Source organism: Trifolium pratense, linkage group LG5 (assembly GCF_020283565.1).
Source record: "Trifolium pratense cultivar HEN17-A07 linkage group LG5, ARS_RC_1.1, whole genome shotgun sequence".
Taxonomy (NCBI): domain Eukaryota; kingdom Viridiplantae; phylum Streptophyta; class Magnoliopsida; order Fabales; family Fabaceae; genus Trifolium; species Trifolium pratense.
The window spans coordinates 23,271,745-23,290,216 of NC_060063.1; the positions used below are offsets into that span (position 1 = coordinate 23,271,745).

General features: G+C 36.6%; 1 protein-coding gene and 1 pseudogene across 1 annotated transcript; one reads left to right on the forward strand and one right to left on the reverse strand.

Moving 5' to 3' along the window:
* Positions 1 to 722: 722 nt before the first annotated feature.
* LOC123886274 lies at positions 723 to 14,406 on the forward strand (annotated as a pseudogene).
* Positions 14,407 to 16,445: 2,039 nt separating this feature from the next.
* Positions 16,446 to 18,088, reverse strand: LOC123884981 (F-box protein At5g49610). Its single transcript, XM_045934223.1, has 2 exons — positions 17,822 to 18,088; positions 16,446 to 17,710 (listed from the first exon to the last, which is right to left on the reverse strand). Exon 2 carries the CDS (start codon positions 17,693 to 17,695, stop codon positions 16,610 to 16,612), a length of 1,086 nt encoding a protein of 361 aa, XP_045790179.1. The 5' UTR covers positions 17,696 to 17,710; positions 17,822 to 18,088; the 3' UTR covers positions 16,446 to 16,609.
* Positions 18,089 to 18,472: the final 384 nt, after the last annotated feature.

Here is an 18,472-nt window from a genome sequence, read left to right on the forward strand (position 1 = left end):
CTAGGAAGGAAATGGGTCTGTTGGAATTCACAGGTATACAGATTAGGTCAAATATCTGTGGGATGAATATGGCATTCTCGCCTATTCACTTCAATGCTTTACTTGGTTTACCTAACTCTGGGATAGAGTTAGATGTATTTGAGAAGGATACCAGATACAGAAATGATCTTCTGCATCTCATCTGCACTGATTTTTCATTGAAAGGCAAAGTCAAAGGACTGACTGATGAATGCAGAGTTCTTTTCAAGATCATCTTAGCAACTATCAGTCCAAGGGTTGGTGGGACTGATACAATCTCTTGGACTCATCGTCATCTGCTGTATTTTCTTCTGACAGGAAAGAAGGTGAATCTTGGAGACTACTTTTTTGAAAGGATATGTGAAGCAATCTTTGCTAGCAAATCTCAGAGGAAAACAACTATTGTTTATCCTAGGCTGCTATCAGACCTTCTGCATCAAGGTCATGTTGTTGAGAATCTTAAGAAGTTCCATCCAGAAATTGTACAGAAGAAGTTCTCGCCTGAAATCCTACATGTCAGTTTCCTTACCAAGATGCGTCTTATTTCTACAAAGCTAGTTCCACCTCCACAAGAATTATCTGCTCGTCTTGAAGATCGGTTGTATGTGGATGGATATCCAGTTATTTCAGAAGCTGATGCTGAGCACATTATTCAGGACTATTTGGAAGTGCTCAGAAAAGAAGGATTCATTGTTGATAGGAGTATGATTCCTCCTGCTCCTGCAAATATGTATAATCCTACAAGGAGACCCAAGAGAAAGGTTGTTTCTCAAGCTGAGCAACCCAAGCCAGATCTCTTGGCTCAGAAGAGGATTAAGGTGGAGCAAGCTGATGCTGAAAAGAGAACCAAGAAGAAACATGAGGAAGTTGCAAACAAGGCTGCTGAAGAACCTTCCAAAGAGCCTATTGTTGTTGAGGAAGACAGTTCATCTGAAGAATCTGAGTCTGAAGATGAAACTGAATCAGATGAAGAGACTATTGCTGCCAAACTTCGTAGAAGACCAGTTCCTGTTCCTAAAGGTAAGTCTTCTAAGTTTGTCTTTAATGAAGCTGAAATTGGGATAGGTTATACAAAACCTCTTAGGACTATACTTCCTGAACCCACTATCATTCCAACCTCTGATAACCCTCTGTCTGAACTAGAAAAACATCTTAGTCCAGACCCTCTCAATAATCAAACCTTTACCCAGAAATCTTTATCACCCCCTAAACCACATTCACCTCAACCTCAATCACAAAAAGAAACACCTACCATTCCATCATCTGAACCAAAATCACATATTCCAATCACTGAACCAACCTCTCCCACAAAACAACCCTCTCCACACAAATCTCCTGAACCATCCCCTGAACACATTTATCCTGAATCAACCTCTGACATCTCATCATCTGAATCATCTCCTGAACCCAATCCTAACCCAAGTGCTGAACATGCTTCTCCTGAACGGATTCACACTTGTGCCCCCAAGCCTTCAGAGGCAGAAGTTGTTATTATTAACAACCCTGCTAATGAATCACCAAATTTCTCTACCATTCCTAATCTCTCACCCTCTTCATCTAACCCTTTTGATAATCTATCCACTCAGCTTCATGATGACTTACTTAGATTATCTAAGATAAAGGACAGGTTCTTAGTTTGTCCCTCTGATGTGGATTTAGAGGTGTCAAGAATTAAGGCCAAGATTTGCAAGGCTTTGGATGCTGTAGGTGAAGACATTAAGGCTGTTGTTGGTAAGAGAGATCTGGATGTGATAAGCTTTATGAAGGACAGTTTGGCAAGGGCTGATTTGAAGAGATTGACTTCTTATAGTCATGAGGAATTTGAGCGTGCCAAACTTGAAGCCATTGCTGTTGCTGAACAGCGTTTATCTGCTTTCAAGGTTTGCTGGATTGATTCCAAGCTTTTTCAGAGTCTTGAAGCTCACAGGGTTGAGAAGGAACGTCTGGAAGAAGCTGCTGCTAGAGTTGCCCAGTTGGGAATTGAGCTACATCAAGAGGATGTACTGGATGTACTGAATCAAGATGATGTTCTGATGATTGATTATCCAGAGGAAGGTGAACCCTCTGATAAAGGCAAGGCACCTTTGGTTGAAGAACAAGCACCTTTGGTTCAAGATCAAGCTCCTGTGGTTGTTGATCAGTTGCAGATCTTTCAAGAAGCCCTGAGGGAACAGCAGGAAGGTTTGGAAAGGCAAAGAGCTGCTCACCAAACATTGGAAACCAAGGTGGATGGTTTAGTTTCCAATGTGGGATCGCTGAATGACAAATTTGACCAACTCTTAGCTTTCCTTAAGAAACCCTAGGATTCTATGCACTTGTTTTAAGCTGTTTTTCTTTTCTTGTTATCTTCTGAACAATTTTATCTGTCTGGTTTCTATATTTTAAGTTGTTTTGTTTATGTTTTTCTTGATTATTTTTTCTGAACTTGTTATTCCTATTTTCTTTACTTTGTCTGCAAAATTTCTTATTTCGGATTTTCACCTAGTTATGTGGTTTGTTATATTTTTTTTTTTTGTTTGTGCTAATTTTCTTTGATAAATAAGAACATAAGAACACAAGATGCTTTTAAAACGAAATTTTTTATTAATGATCTAACAATGTTGAGTACATTGGTAAAAAGAAAAAGAAAAAGACAACCTAATCCTAATCAGATGGATAATACTCAGAAGAAATCTCAGATTTCTCCTCAGCATCATCTGATGAAATTTCTATGGGATCTGGGTTTTGCTCTTCTTCTTCTTCTTCTTGTTCTTCTTCTGGAACATAGCCAGCCAAGAACTCAACATAGTCAGCATCATCTTCATTCTCTTCAGCTTCAGAATCTGATGAGATGATTATTATCTCAGCATCTTGTGGTTTCTTGTTGTCTTCTTTATCTTTCTCATCTTTTTCGCGTTGTTCGTCTTCTTTCTTTCTCCGAAACTCTGCAATGCGTGAACTAAACCTTCTCATTCTTCCTAATCTCTCTTGATTTACTCGTTTATTCTTGTTTTTACGTGAAGAAGGCATGTTAACTCGTTCACCTTTTATAAACCTTTGAGCGCGTTGCTTTTTGTTTTTGAAATTAATTCACCTTTGTAACAACCGCTCTTCTTCTTTGACTGTCTTGGTTATATCAATCTTTTTTTTACTTTTTGATAATGACAAAAGGGGGAGTAGTTACGCATTAATTGATAAGTGATAAGTTTCAAAAAACTGAAACCATACTTTTATCTCGCTTTTATTCGTTAAGTTATAAGTTGTTACTTTTAAGTTGTTTTACGTATTTCAATGCGGAGACTAAGTTAGTTGAAACTGAAATAAATTTCATAAGTAAGGATAAGTTAAGAGTGCAATTTTAACTTAGCCTTATGAGACTTAGGGGGAGAGCTTGCAAACCTCTCACTCTGAAGAAAGATATGAAATTTGTTTTATTTCAAATTATCTTAATCTTATACTAAATTAAAGTATCATGGATATAACTTAAAGTTTTGGCTTTAAGGAGTATCAATCTTAGGGGGAGCTTGCAAACCTCATAAACCTAAGAGAAACATGATAAGTTAATTTAACAACAATTGTCAATTAATACTTATGTTTGTCATCATCAAAAAGGGGGAGATTGTTGGAACAAAATCGATTTAAAAATGTTAGCCCCTAAATCTATAAAGGTTTTGATGATAACAAAGTATTAATAAACAATTGGAAGGACTAAAAATTTATTTTAAGTGCGCAGATATAAGCATCAGATAAGCTCTGAGTGAAGCTCAGAGGATGTGAATTCAGAAGTTCGCAAGCGCTCAGAAGATGTTGGACTTCAGAAGTTACAACCTTCAGATGATGAAGTCTTCAGAACTTCTTGAGTGACTAAAGCTTCATCAACCTCTGAAGATCTTTTTGAAAGCTGTGAAGATTCTCTTTGCAAGTCAACTCTTCTACCAATGAAGAAAAGGACCTTTCAAGCCTGATCAGTCAGCTACTCTCGTTTTTGTCTGTCCTCACTTGAGAACGTGGGTCTTCAGACTTGTTAGCTGAATAAGGAAAGTCCACTCTGCAGTAGTCAAAGTATCTGAAACTCTTACTCAGTTTAGATACAAACAAATTACATCAAGACAGACTGCTTGAAGACAAAAGATTATCAACTCCAACGGTTCTTTTTGCAACGACTCTTTTCTGGTGATATATATACTAGAAGGATCAGCTGCATTATATATATAACAATTATCAAGGATTGAACGTGCGCTGAACAAACTCTGAATTATGTGTATACAAGCTCTGAACCTCTTATCAAGTGTTTTTGCACTTTAGTCAAATACTCTGTACTCTTTGTATTTGCTCTCTTTAGGTTCTTCTAAGAGCATTTGTATATTTTCATATACTTTTCTATTACTTGAGGAAACTTAAGCTTGTGTGCTTAAGTGTGAAGTCTTAAGTTTGTGTGCTTGAGCATTGTTGAGAAGTCTCTTGCTTGTGTGCTTGAGCAGGTGTAATCTTGTGTGATTATAGTGAAATCCCTTGGAAGTGCAAGGGGACTGGACTACTCTCGTTTTGTGAGAGGAACCAGTATAAATTGCTTGTGTGATCTCTCTCTCTCTCTTAACTTGTTTTATTGTGTTATTTATCCGCTGCTGTTGTAGTTAAGTTAAGAACTTGAAAAAGTTTTAAACTTGACTAAAACACAATTCAACCCCCCCTTCTTGTGTTTTCACACCTTCAATACAAACTGACACATGGGCCATGACTAGTGCAAATGAATTAATTAAATATTGAAGGCTACAATGCAACGGCTATCTCCCATTTTATTTTAAAAAATTTGAATCATGTTTGGTATAAATAGATATCTCACTTCATTAATTTTTTTCATTCACATCTAGTCTTAACTATTTATTCTATCTCTTTTAGATTATTTTTTTCACATTGAATTTGACAATGAACCCAATCACCATAATTCTTGGTCAAATTATATACAAAATAGTGGCAATTCTTCTCATATTCCAAATCTACAAAATAGTGGCAACTCTTCTCATATCCCAAATCAACAAAACCCATACTTTGGAAATGCACCTTTTAACCCAAATCCAACTTTTAACCGGAATTTTCAAAATTCTCCTTTTATTCCAAATTTACAAATTAACCCACACTTTGAAAATTATCCATATCAATTAACTAACCTCACTATGCTTCATGGGATTCAAATGAGTAGTAGTGGCATGCAATCAAATGATCAAGTGCCTGAAACACCACAGTTTTGCACTCAAGGTGGGTTGGAAACTATTAACCTTGGTGAAAAAGTTGGATCAACGGTTGTTAAAACGCCAAAAACAAGATTCCAACCAAAGGAAGATGAAGTTCTCATTCAGTCATGGCTAAACAGTTCAAAGAATGCAATTATTGGGATTGATCAAAAAGGAGAAAGTTTTTGGAAGAGGATTGGTGAAGCTTATAACAAGTATCGCGACAAAAAGTATATAGAAAGAAAACCAATGGCACTAAAAGGTCGATGTCACAGAATAAATCATGCAGTTCAAAAATTTGTTGGGTGCTACAAACAAACTGTGACTACACAAAAAAGCGGGAGCTGTGAGAGCGAAATTATTTCAGCTACAAAACAAATATATTACCAAGATGAACATGAAAAATTCATATTTGAAGATGCATGGAGACTATTGAAGGATGAAGACAAATGGCTTGGGGGTGAAACAGAACCTTCTACAAAACGAACGAAGAATTCAGCTTCAGGAGCATATTCATCATCTTCTAACCCTCAGACACCAATGCGCAGCAAATATAATCCACCATCACCTACTTTGTTACGTCGTCCATGTTGGTGTAAGCCCTAGAGGCCAATTATTTATAATTGCATGATACTTGTATTGGATAATTTACTTATTAAATAAAGGCTTTTCCTTATTATGTTTATGTGTTAAATAATAATAGAGTCCCTAGAATAGTAAGTTCATTGAATGGAACGTTAAGTGTGACTTAATCGTGAGAATCCATTACACATGAGAACACTATTCTTAAAACATCCGTAGTCGAGCTTTAATGTGAATTGGGATAACATCAAAACGTAGAGACTATTATGTTGATAGACTGATGATCACATCTCACGGATCATAGATAAAGAGTTATCAAGTCTTCACATAGATATAAATATTAAGAGTAATATTTATATCGGATTGACCCACCATGAGAATACTACATAGTATGTTATGAAATGTCATAAGATATTCTCATAGTGATAAGTGGTGTATTCCACCCTTCGACCTGAAACCACTATGTTCCCTAGGTGTAGGAGTGTAGTACTTTGTCGCCATTCAAAGTTATCCGTAACAGGATGACTATAAGGTTGGTTGATGGGTATTCCACGAATCATGCTGAGGGACATGAGTGACCTAGATGGAATTTACCCCTCCTACATAACGGGAGATATGTCTATGGGCCCAATATTGAACTTAACAAGGGTGACGTACTATGCCTTGTGTTCAATATAGACATAAGGGTAAAAGGGTAATTATACACACGAGTTTTATCACGGAAAGGTTTGTCAGATCACGTGACATTCTTGTGACTTGGGTAGCAGTGATGTGTTGCTAGATACCGCTCACTGTTTATAATATTGAGATTAATATTATTGCCAACGTCATAGGAACCTACAGGGTCACACACATAAGGACAGTTAATGACGGGAGAAATAAGTATGACTTATTAGTGGGGTGCGATTAATTACAGTAGGTTATTGGGCTTATGAAGTCCAATAACCACTTTGGCCTGAAGACAACATAATAAGCTCTATAAATAGAGCCTTATGTAATTCAGTCAAGTGTTACACACATAATCTGAATTTTAGAGTAACCCTAAAATTCTCTAAAACCCTAACCGCACTAAATCTCCCTCTACCGTCGTCTTGAAGCTAGCACTAAGAGGTGAACGGAAACTGTTCGTGTGGACCGGCTAGAGGTACTGCGATCGTGCGGTTCTTGTGATCAATTCAGAATCGAGGAATTGTTCTTCAAAGGTAATAATCGAAACCCTGATCATGTCCATTCGCAAGGATCCACCGAAGGAAAATCTTAAATTTCCGCTGCGTTTTTACTCTGTTTTTAAATGCAATTTTCCTTCAGTGGTATCAGAGCCACTTGTGAAACCATGAATCGGTTTGTTGTTTATTACTGTTTTATTAATATGGTTTTGAATCGGTATTAATAATAATAACAAGGATTAATAAAATTTGATTGATCGGTTTTAAAATATATATGTGATATATATTTCTGATACGGCGCATCGGTGTATGTGATACATTGATCGTGTCATTCATTCGAATGTTTAAGTGATTGGCGTTTAATTTGGATGATTGTGAGCGTGAGCTTCGGAACCGTTTATGGTGAAGCATCATATATCCAATCGTTCATCTAGAACTAGCAGTCCTGAAACGTTTTGATGAATGGCGGTTGTATTAGGGTTTATAACAATACAAGTGTTGTGTTGTTATATATAAACAGAACATATTGTTCATTGAAAGTTTTAAGTGATTGTCGTGAGCATGGATGATTGTGAGCGTGAGCTTCGGAACCGATAACTGGTGAAGCATCATATATCCAATCGTTTATGGTGAACAAAATCCTGAAACGTTTTGATGAATGATTACTGTATTAATTTTGTAAAAGCAGAGTATGGCTAGGGTTTATATCTGAAGCATCAAGTGTTGGTGCGATTAGGATTCAATGATGAAGTGTTCATCGAAATTTATTAATTGTTGGTGCGGAACCCCCGGCTAAATCTGAAGCATCAAGTGTTGGTGCGGAACCCCCGGCTAACTCTGCGTAAGGTGATCAATCATGGTGTTTTATTAATTGGACTAATGTAATAATAATAAATTGTGTGTTTATTGTTATTAAAGTTGCATGATGAATGGTTATGGCCTTAGTTCTTCTTTTCGTTTTATTTGGGATTTAAATACGGCCTGCGTGTCGTGCCTTTCTTATATTTTCTTGATGTAATTTCTTTTCTCATCTCACTCCCTCGTATGAACACGAGTTTCTTGTAGTGATGTAATATAAGATTAGCAAATAGGACAGGAAGGACAGCAATGAAGATCTATCTTGGAGAAGTATAGGTTTTTGTTAGATATAGCATAGGTTCTCTCATTGGCTTGAGGGAACAATCACGCTAGGGGCCATAACCATATCATTTTATTATATTATGTATGTTGATGCATGTTATGTATGGAGTGACGTCATTGTATGTAAGCCGTGGTAAGGTGAGATCAAATTAATTATAAAAGCCCTCAAAGGAATTAATATTAAGTTTTATTGCTTTCCAACGAATAGCGCCCTTCAAGATCAATATCGACAAATGTAGGTTTTGCCAACGCGAAGTGCATAGTCAATATTGATAAGTTGCGGTGAGGTAATTTATTTATCCGATCGCTATTTAATGGGTCTAACTTAACTAAAGAGAATATAATAAGATTATATAACTTTAGAAGCAAGTATTGGGTTATTCCATGTGATGGATTAGAATAAGTGTTATTCGCCCAATAGAAAGGATATGAGAGTTGTATGAGATACAATTGGAAAGGAGTTTCCTACCTAAATAACTAAGTTTTGTGTAATCAGCCCAACGCTGACTTAAAACGAAGTGAAATATGGATCTCATTCTCACTAGAAAATCTTCCAACGGGATTTTCCGAATCAAATGTCGAGGGTCATTTGTTTTGAGTAAAATAGTGGGAGCACATGTTTAATTAAAGGCCTAATTAAATGTGTATTAAAATTGTTCAAATACTTATATTTTCACTTTTACAATTGTAGATCACCATGTCAAACACCAATACTTCGAACAACATTTTGCGAAGCATTCTTGACAAAGAGAAATTGTCTGGGACAAATTTTCTTGATTGGCATCGTAACTTGAGGATAGTCCTCATGCACGAGAAAAAGCTGTATGCTATTGAGGAACCCCAACCTAACCCTGAGGATGAACCTGCGGCTAATGCCCCTAAGGCTCAAAGGGATGCTTATCAGAAGCGTCTTGATGATGCCATGGATGCAAAGTGCCTAATGCTGGCTACCATGACCTCTGAGCTTCAGAAGCAACATGAGGACATGAATGCGTTCGATATGATCGAACACTTGAAGACGCTCTACCAAGAGCAAGCCAGGATTGAAAGGTTTGAGGTTTCCAAAGCCCTGTTTTCAGCTAAGCTATCTGAGGGATCTCTAGTAAGTCCACATGTGCTCAAGATGATTGGGTACGTGGGGAACTTAGAAAAATTGGGATTTCCACTTGGAAATGAGCTTGCAACTGATCTGATCCTGCAATCGTTGCCGGAGAGTTTTAATCAGTTTGTTCTGAACTTCACCATGTCGGACATGGAAAAGACTTTGCCACAACTGCTGGGCATGTTGAGGCAGGCTGAGCAGAACATGAAAACAAAAGGGAAATCCAACCATGTTCTTATGATTGGCAATGGAAACAAAGGGAAGGGCAACAAAGGGAAGGGAGGTAAAGGGAAGGGCAAGGAAGTTGCCAAACCCAAACCTACCCCTAAAGCTTTGAAGCCCACTGGGGGAGTTGCAAAGGAGGGTAGGTGCTTCCACTGTAACAAGACTGGACATTGGAAGAGGAACTGCCCAAAATACCTGGAAGATAAAAAGAATGGAGTAGAGAGCTCCAATTCAGCAGGTATCTTTGTTATTGAAATTAATTTATCTACTTCTTCTACATGGGTATTAGATACCGGATGTGGTTCTCACATTTGTACTAATGTGCAGGGGCTGCAAAGGAGTAGAGGATTGGCTAAAGGTGAAGTCGACCTACGAGTGGGAAATGGAGCAAGAGTTGCCGCATTAGCTGTAGGAGTTTTTAATTTGACTTTACCATCTGGTTTAATAATACAGTTAGAGAACTGTTTTTATGTACCTGCCATTAGCAGGAATATTATTTCTGTTTCTTGTTTGGATAAACTTGGCTTTTCATTTATAATAAAGAACAATTGTTGCTCCATTTATTTAAATGATATCTTTTATGCCACAGCTCAAATGAGTAATGGATTATATATTCTTGATCTTGAAATGCCAATTTATAACATTGATACGAAAAGGATTAAACCTAATGAGTTAAATCCTACATACCTTTGGCACTGTCGTTTAGGCCATATAAATGAGAAACGCATTTCCAAGCTCCATAAAGATGGGCTCTTGGATTCATTTGATTATGAATCTTTTGAAACATGCAGATCTTGCTTATTGGGAAAAATGACAAAGACCCCATTCACTGGTAAAGGTGAAAGGGCAAATGATCTCTTGGCTCTCATACATACTGATGTATGTGGACCATTGAACACACATGCTAGAGGAGGTTTTCAGTACTTCATCACATTCACTGATGACTACAGCAGATATGGGTATGTATACCTAATGAAGCATAAGTCGGAATCCTTTGAAAAGTTCAAAGAATTTAAAAATGAAGTACAAAACCAACTAGGAAAGAAAATCAAAATCCTTCGATCAGATCGAGGAGGTGAGTATTTAAGCCTAGAATTTGATGACTATCTAAAAGAGTGTGGGATCTTATCCCAACTCACTCCTCCTGGAACACCGCAATGGAATGGTGTGTCTGAGAGAAGAAACCGAACCTTGTTGGACATGGTGCGGTCTATGATGAGTCACGCTGATCTTCCAAACTCCTTTTGGGGATATGCTCTATTAACAGCAGCTTATACACTTAACCGTGTTCCTTCTAAAACGGTTGAAAAGACACCATATGAGATATGGAGTGGCAAGAAACCACATATGTCTTACTTAAAGATTTGGGGTTGCGAAGTTTATGTAAAACGTCAAATTTCTACTAAACTTGAACCTAAATCTGACAAGTGCTTCTTTGTGGGATATCCAAAAGAGACAAAAGGATATCACTTCTACAATCCTTCTGAGGGCAAAGTGTTTGTCGCTCGAACAGGAGTATTCCTAGAAAAGGATTTTATTTCCAAAGGAATCAGTGGGAGGAAAGTAGATCTTGAAGAAATTCACGATCCACAAAGTAGTGACACACCAATGGAGGAACAAGAGCAGGATGCACAAGATGTTGTGACAGAGAACCCTGCTCATGTAACACAAGAACCACGTAGGTCCAACAGGATACGTCAAGAACCTGAAAGATATGGATATCTCATATCGGAACAAGGTGATGTATTACTCATGGATCAAGATGAGCCTGTGACTTACCAAGAGGCCATTACTGGCCCTGAATCTGAGAAGTGGCTTGAAGCCATGAAATCTGAAATGGATTCCATGTACACAAATCAAGTTTGGAACTTGGTGGAAGCTCCTGATGGGATTAAACCCATAGGATGCAAGTGGGTCTTCAAGAAGAAGACTGACATGGATGGAAAGGTACAGACCTACAAAGCGCGATTGGTTGCTAAAGGTTTCAAACAAATTCATGGGGTAGACTATGATGAAACTTTTTCACCAGTTGCGATGATCAAATCCATTCGGATCTTACTTGCCATCGCTGCATACTATGATTATGAAATCTGGCAGATGGATGTAAAAACTGCCTTCCTCAATGGGAGTCTCCTTGAGGATGTGTATATGACACAACCTGAAGGCTTTTGCATTCCAGGAGAAGCCAAAAGGATATGCAAATTACAGCGATCAATCTACGGATTGAAGCAAGCTTCCAGAAGTTGGAATCTTCGTTTTGATGAAACTGTAAAACAGTACGGATTCATTCAAAATGAAGATGAGCCTTGTGTTTACAAGAAGGTTAGTGGGAGCATAGTCGCATTCCTAGTATTATATGTAGATGACATATTACTGATAGGAAACGACATCCCTACCTTGCAACAAATTAAAACTTGGTTAGGGAATTGCTTTTCTATGAAAGATCTGGGTGAAGCAGCCTATATATTAGGAATAAGAATCTATAGAGATAGATCACAAAAACTGCTTGGCCTAAGCCAGAGTACATACATAGATAAAGTGTTAAGACGCTTTAATATGCATGATTCCAAGAAAGGATTCATTCCTATGCAACATGGCCTGTGTCTTTCAAAGACACAGTCTCCTTCATCTAAGGAAGAAAGGGACCGCATGAGTAAGATCCCTTATGCATCGGCTATAGGATCTATCATGTATGCCATGATATGTACTCGACCAGATGTTTCATATGCCTTAAGCGCAACAAGCCGTTATCAGTCTGATCCTGGTGAGGCTCACTGGGTGGCTGTCAAGAACATCCTTAAATACTTAAGGAGGACTAAAGACTCATTCCTAATATATGGAGGCCAAGAAGAGCTAAATGTAATTGGTTACACTGATGCTAGCTTCCAAACAGATAGGGATGACTTTAGGTCGCAATCAGGCTATGTGTTTTGCATAAATGGTGGCGCTGTGAGCTGGAAGAGTTCAAAGCAAGATACAGTTGCTGATTCTACAACCGAAGCTGAGTACATCGCTGCATCAAATGCAGCAAAGGAAGCTGTTTGGATAAAGAAGTTCATTACTGAACTTGGCATATTCCCTAGCATTGTGGATCCCATTGAATTATTTTGTGACAACAATGGTGCAATCGCACAAGCTAAGGAGCCTAGATCTCACCAAAAGTCCAAACACATACTCAGGCGCTATCATCTTATTCGAGAGATAATTGATAGAGGAGATGTGAAAATATGCAGAGTACCAACACTTGACAATGCTGCTGATCCACTTACAAAGCCTCTTGCTCAGCCGAAGCATGAGGGCCACACTAGGGGCATAGGTATTAGGAGTATGCCTGATTGGCTCTAGTGCTAGTGGGAGATTGTTGGTGTAAGCCCTAGAGGCCAATTATTTATAATTGCATGATACTTGTATTGGATAATTTACTTATTAAATAAAGGCTTTTCCTTATTATGTTTATGTGTTAAATAATAATAGAGTCCCTAGAATAGTAAGTTCATTGAATGGAACGTTAAGTGTGACTTAATCGTGAGAATCCATTACACATGAGAACACTATTCTTAAAACATCCGTAGTCGAGCTTTAATGTGAATTGGGATAACATCAAAACGTAGAGACTATTATGTTGATAGACTGATGATCACATCTCACGGATCATAGATAAAGAGTTATCAAGTCTTCACATAGATATAAATATTAAGAGTAATATTTATATCGGATTGACCCACCATGAGAATACTACATAGTATGTTATGAAATGTCATAAGATATTCTCATAGTGATAAGTGGTGTATTCCACCCTTCGACCTGAAACCACTATGTTCCCTAGGTGTAGGAGTGTAGTACTTTGTCGCCATTCAAAGTTATCCGTAACAGGATGACTATAAGGTTGGTTGATGGGTATTCCACGAATCATGCTGAGGGACATGAGTGACCTAGATGGAATTTACCCCTCCTACATAACGGGAGATATGTCTATGGGCCCAATATTGAACTTAACAAGGGTGACGTACTATGCCTTGTGTTCAATATAGACATAAGGGTAAAAGGGTAATTATACACACGAGTTTTATCACGGAAAGGTTTGTCAGATCACGTGACATTCTTGTGACTTGGGTAGCAGTGATGTGTTGCTAGATACCGCTCACTGTTTATAATATTGAGATTAATATTATTGCCAACGTCATAGGAACCTACAGGGTCACACACATAAGGACAGTTAATGACGGGAGAAATAAGTATGACTTATTAGTGGGGTGCGATTAATTACAGTAGGTTATTGGGCTTATGAAGTCCAATAACCACTTTGGCCTGAAGACAACATAATAAGCTCTATAAATAGAGCCTTATGTAATTTAGTCAAGTGTTACACACATAATCTGAATTTTAGAGTAACCCTAAAATTCTCTAAAACCCTAACCGCACTAAATCTCCCTCTACCGTCGTCTTGAAGCTAGCACTAAGAGGTGAACGGAAACTGTTCGTGTGGACCGGCTAGAGGTACTGCGATCGTGCGGTTCTTGTGATCAATTCAGAATCGAGGAATTGTTCTTCAAAGGTAATAATCGAAACCCTGATCATGTCCATTCGCAAGGATCCACCGAAGGAAAATCTTAAATTTCCGCTGCGTTTTTACTCTGTTTTTAAATGCAATTTTCCTTCAGTCCAATGGTTCAAAAGGCGGCCAAAAGGAAGGAGAAAGAAAAGCTTGTGGAAAAGTCTATGCCTTTGGAAAAAATTGATGATTTGCAAGATGACTTCAAAAAAAAAAAAAGTTGGCATAATATCGGAGTTTTCATGTAATTGGACACGTCTTGAGGAAGAAAGACTTGAGATGGAGAGGGAAAGGTTGAAGATCAATGATTTGTAAATACTCTCAAAGGATACATCGAATATGAATAAAAGACAACTACAAGCGCATGAAATGTTGTGCGACATAATTTCAAAAAAATATGGACTTAATTGATATGATTATGTATTTTGAATATTTTTTAGATTCTCATAATTAATCGTTATTTAACTAGCCATTAAAATATGTACTTAAGCGTATAATGGATACATGCATCATACTACACAACATGATTGTTGAAGATGAACACGCCACATACGGTGGCAATTTTGATTATTCTCATGATCAACTACAAGGCAGTGACTCGAGTGCACCACCGAATAATTCTAATATTGATTTTCAAGAGTTCCTGCGTAGAAGATTTGATGTTCGCGATAAGCAAATTCATCGACAACTTCAACAAGACTTGATAGAACATATATGCGAACGTTTTGGGCACGACAACAACAATTGAAAAATATTTTAAATCTATCTTTTTTCATGTATTTTATTTTTATGTTTATGAATTTCTTTTAATGTATTTTTTTATAATTAAGTTATTTGTATCATGTATTGTGTTATTTAATATATTTTTATATGTTTTTAATTTTACTTTGTTTCAAATTCATCAAAAAAAATTAATTCAAATACATTTTTATATATTATTGTAAAATATAAATGAGTAAAACATGTGGAACCTAATGAGACCCATTTAAGAGTTTTTAATAAGTTGTATGAATATTTGAGAAATGTAGTTGAATTGTTTAAATAATTGAGAAGTGTAAAATAATATAAAGAATGAAATGAGACCCACTTAAAGAACTAATATCGAGTTTTGGGATAATGGTGCTCTAACAATTAACGGAAAGAGATCAACTTGATTAACCAAAGTACACTTAAGAGAGAGATTTTAGTGGAACAAGTAATTATAGATCCAAAACGAAACTAATAAAATTGATTTTTCTTCTTGTTTTACCTTCAAAGTGCCTCATTGTTTTTAATAATTCACCTTAAGCCTCAAAATATGTTGAGTCAGCCTTGCCCTATGTTGCGCGGGTACTCCGTGTTAGACAGAGTACCAGTACCGGGTATCGTTACGCGTATGATACTCTCATGGTACGTAAAGTACTTAGTTTTTTTTTCTTTTCATGTGGGTACACGCATAGGACTTTCGGGGTACGTGTGTGGTACTCTCAGGGTACACACGTGGTACATATTTCATCAAAAACTATTCTCATTTTTTTTATGCAACACTTTTCAATCCCATTCTTTCTTTATTTTTTATTTCTTAATAAAGATTCACTTTAGTTTAAAATTAGAATCGATTCAGTCTCCTTCCCTTTTTATTTATTTTTAAAAGTAGAGCCGCATAGTTTTACTACTACTCCTAATTTTCTAAACGTGTAAACCACAATATAACTATTTTTAAAGATTGCTATTTTTTATGTTTAATTATTTGTTTTAAGAATATAATTTTATTATTTTAACTATATAACTATATTAAAAAAAATTATACGAACGTACTCGTACCTTAGTTTTTTTTAAAATGCCGTACCACGTACCGGATACCGTACCCGCACCTATGCAACAAAGGCCTTGCCAGAAATGGATTCTCTCATGTGAAGATTTTAGTAGACACTCTAGTTTTAATTTGTACTATTAAAACTCATCTCTCTTCAGCTTTTTACTCTCACTCCATCTCTATCTATCTCTGCATTTGTGTTTTTTGTATAGTTGTGAATTGTGATTCCACTTACATGGTAATGTGACTGACTGATCATCAAATAAGTGTTTACAATGCTGCAAACCAAACATACCTCAATATGTGTGGGTGGGGTTTGATCCATTGATACACAAGTTATTAAGCTTTATTGTGGTATCAAATCCAATCTCTTATTGAATCCAAAGAAAGTTCATATTTATTCACATTGGATTAGCATCAATAGTCTCAAATTGAATGATGTTACTATGTTGTAAAAAACTGCAACATGGGTGGGATTCATATTGCAGATGCAGCAAACAATAACACAAGCATGAGATAGATATCCACCAACAAAAAGAAGCAGTACTCAATGCTGTTATGCACCACCAGAAAAAGCAAACTATAGATAATTGCAAATGGCAATTACAAATATATATATGTACAAGAAATATTATTTAAAGAAACCACACCACAGTTATTACAATGGAAAAGCCAATATCAACGTTTCGAAATAGATACTGTACCGAAACATGATTATTTTCAGCAGATAACAGTTGCTAAATGAATTTAAAATACTTGCAACTAAAAATACATGTACAAAAAGTTATCTAATGTAGTCACCAACCAACACAGCGTGCCTCAGTTACACGAGAACATTGTGCTGCGATACGCATGTGCTGAAAACCATAATGGGAGTGTTGAGCTATACTTCACAGAGTACATTTCTTTCCAAACTTGGCTCCTGCGATGATACACCAAAACCTGCTTATGAGTTGCCAAGAAAACATATTCACTTGTCTGACTGATCGGGAAAATCCCCGGCACCATTCCTCTGATACACCTTAGACTCACCTTATCCACGACAGACCATTCATCTTTCCAGTAGTCTTTTAGCACCCATATAATCATCCACGCTTCCGAAATTTGAATAACAGAAAGACAACCATCTAACTCCAATAGATAAGTCCTATTTCCCACTCCATAAATCGGGTCGTACGGCAACGACATCTTCTTCCAAATATCGCAACTTAAATCAAGCACGAGTATATAACTCGAGCTAACAGTCAACCAATGCAAAGCATTATTGACGAAAACAACTTGATTCTTATTCATATGAGTAAAATGTTCATCTTGAAAAGAAATCAACTTCCTCCACTTATTCAACTCCGAATCAAACACCAAACATATGAATTTCCCATCCGGCCTATGCCCAAAAGTACGATGACTACCAGCAAGAACAACATTAAACTTCTGAAAAGCCGGATCACAAGCCAACCCAACCAAGGTAGCTTCACCATCAGGATAAAACCGAGTCACCGGCCTCTCCCTACTCTTAGGAAGCAACCTAAACTCTCGAGTAACCGGATTACAAACATAGTACACACCCATATCAGGAATACTAGAACAACACAATAATCCATTACACGACGCGCGAACCTTAACTCTATCATTCAAGAAATTCAGCGAAAATTCAAAGACACCCCTTAAATTATCAACACAAATTAAGCTAGATTTGCACTCTAACAATGAATCTGAAATCTCAACAAGTATCATAGGATTCTTCCTAGAAACATCATTGTATAATTGAATAAAATACTTATCGAAAGTCAACTTATACCATAATTTGCACACAGTTTTGCTCCTAAAAAGCGATTTCACTGGTAATCTTGCAAGAATCTGCATAACAACCTCATCTGGAAAAATCCCATCTCCTAATTTTTCCATAATTGAAATCCACAACTACATATACAAGAAAAAATAGCATTTTTTTATCAACAAATTGAAACGAAATAAGAGAAATTAAAATTCTGGGTAGGAATAAAACAAGGTAAAGATTCGAACTTTACTTACAGGAACAAAATTCGGGGAATCCGATGAAACTGTAATTGATGAATGAGAAAGGGGAAAATGGTTTTTTTTTTTACAATTGTTTTTTGGAATCGAAGAAAAAATGTGGAATAATAATAAATGTTGGAGTTGAGAAAGTGATTGCGTTATGAAAAGTGAGAAATGTGAATGTGTGGGTGGAATTGGATCAAGTTAAGAGTTTAAGGATTTGAAGGAGAAGAATGTGAATTTTGGTCTAAGGGGGAGAAAGAGTGCAAAAGGGAACAAAATTATTGAGGTCAACATAATAAAAATGTAGACATGTTAAAAAAATAAATAAAAAATGTAGACTTAGTACAAAAATAAATAAATAATTGTAAAAAAAAAAAAAAAAAAACCAATCCTTGTTTCGGTAGTGATTGATGCTGAACTTAACAGGGAGGACCCCTGCAACTGCAATGGGAGGGAGTTGAAACCACTTGATGTCAGAACCGACTCCCCGAACCGGATTAAACTGACGGTGAAAACAAAAAAACATAATAAAAAATGTAGACATGTAAAAAAATAAATAAACTAGTTTGTTCAATTTATTTATCTTTTACTAAAAAAGATTTTCATTCATTCAAATTGAAAAATACATACATCATTAAAAATTCGAGATTGTCACAAACTGAA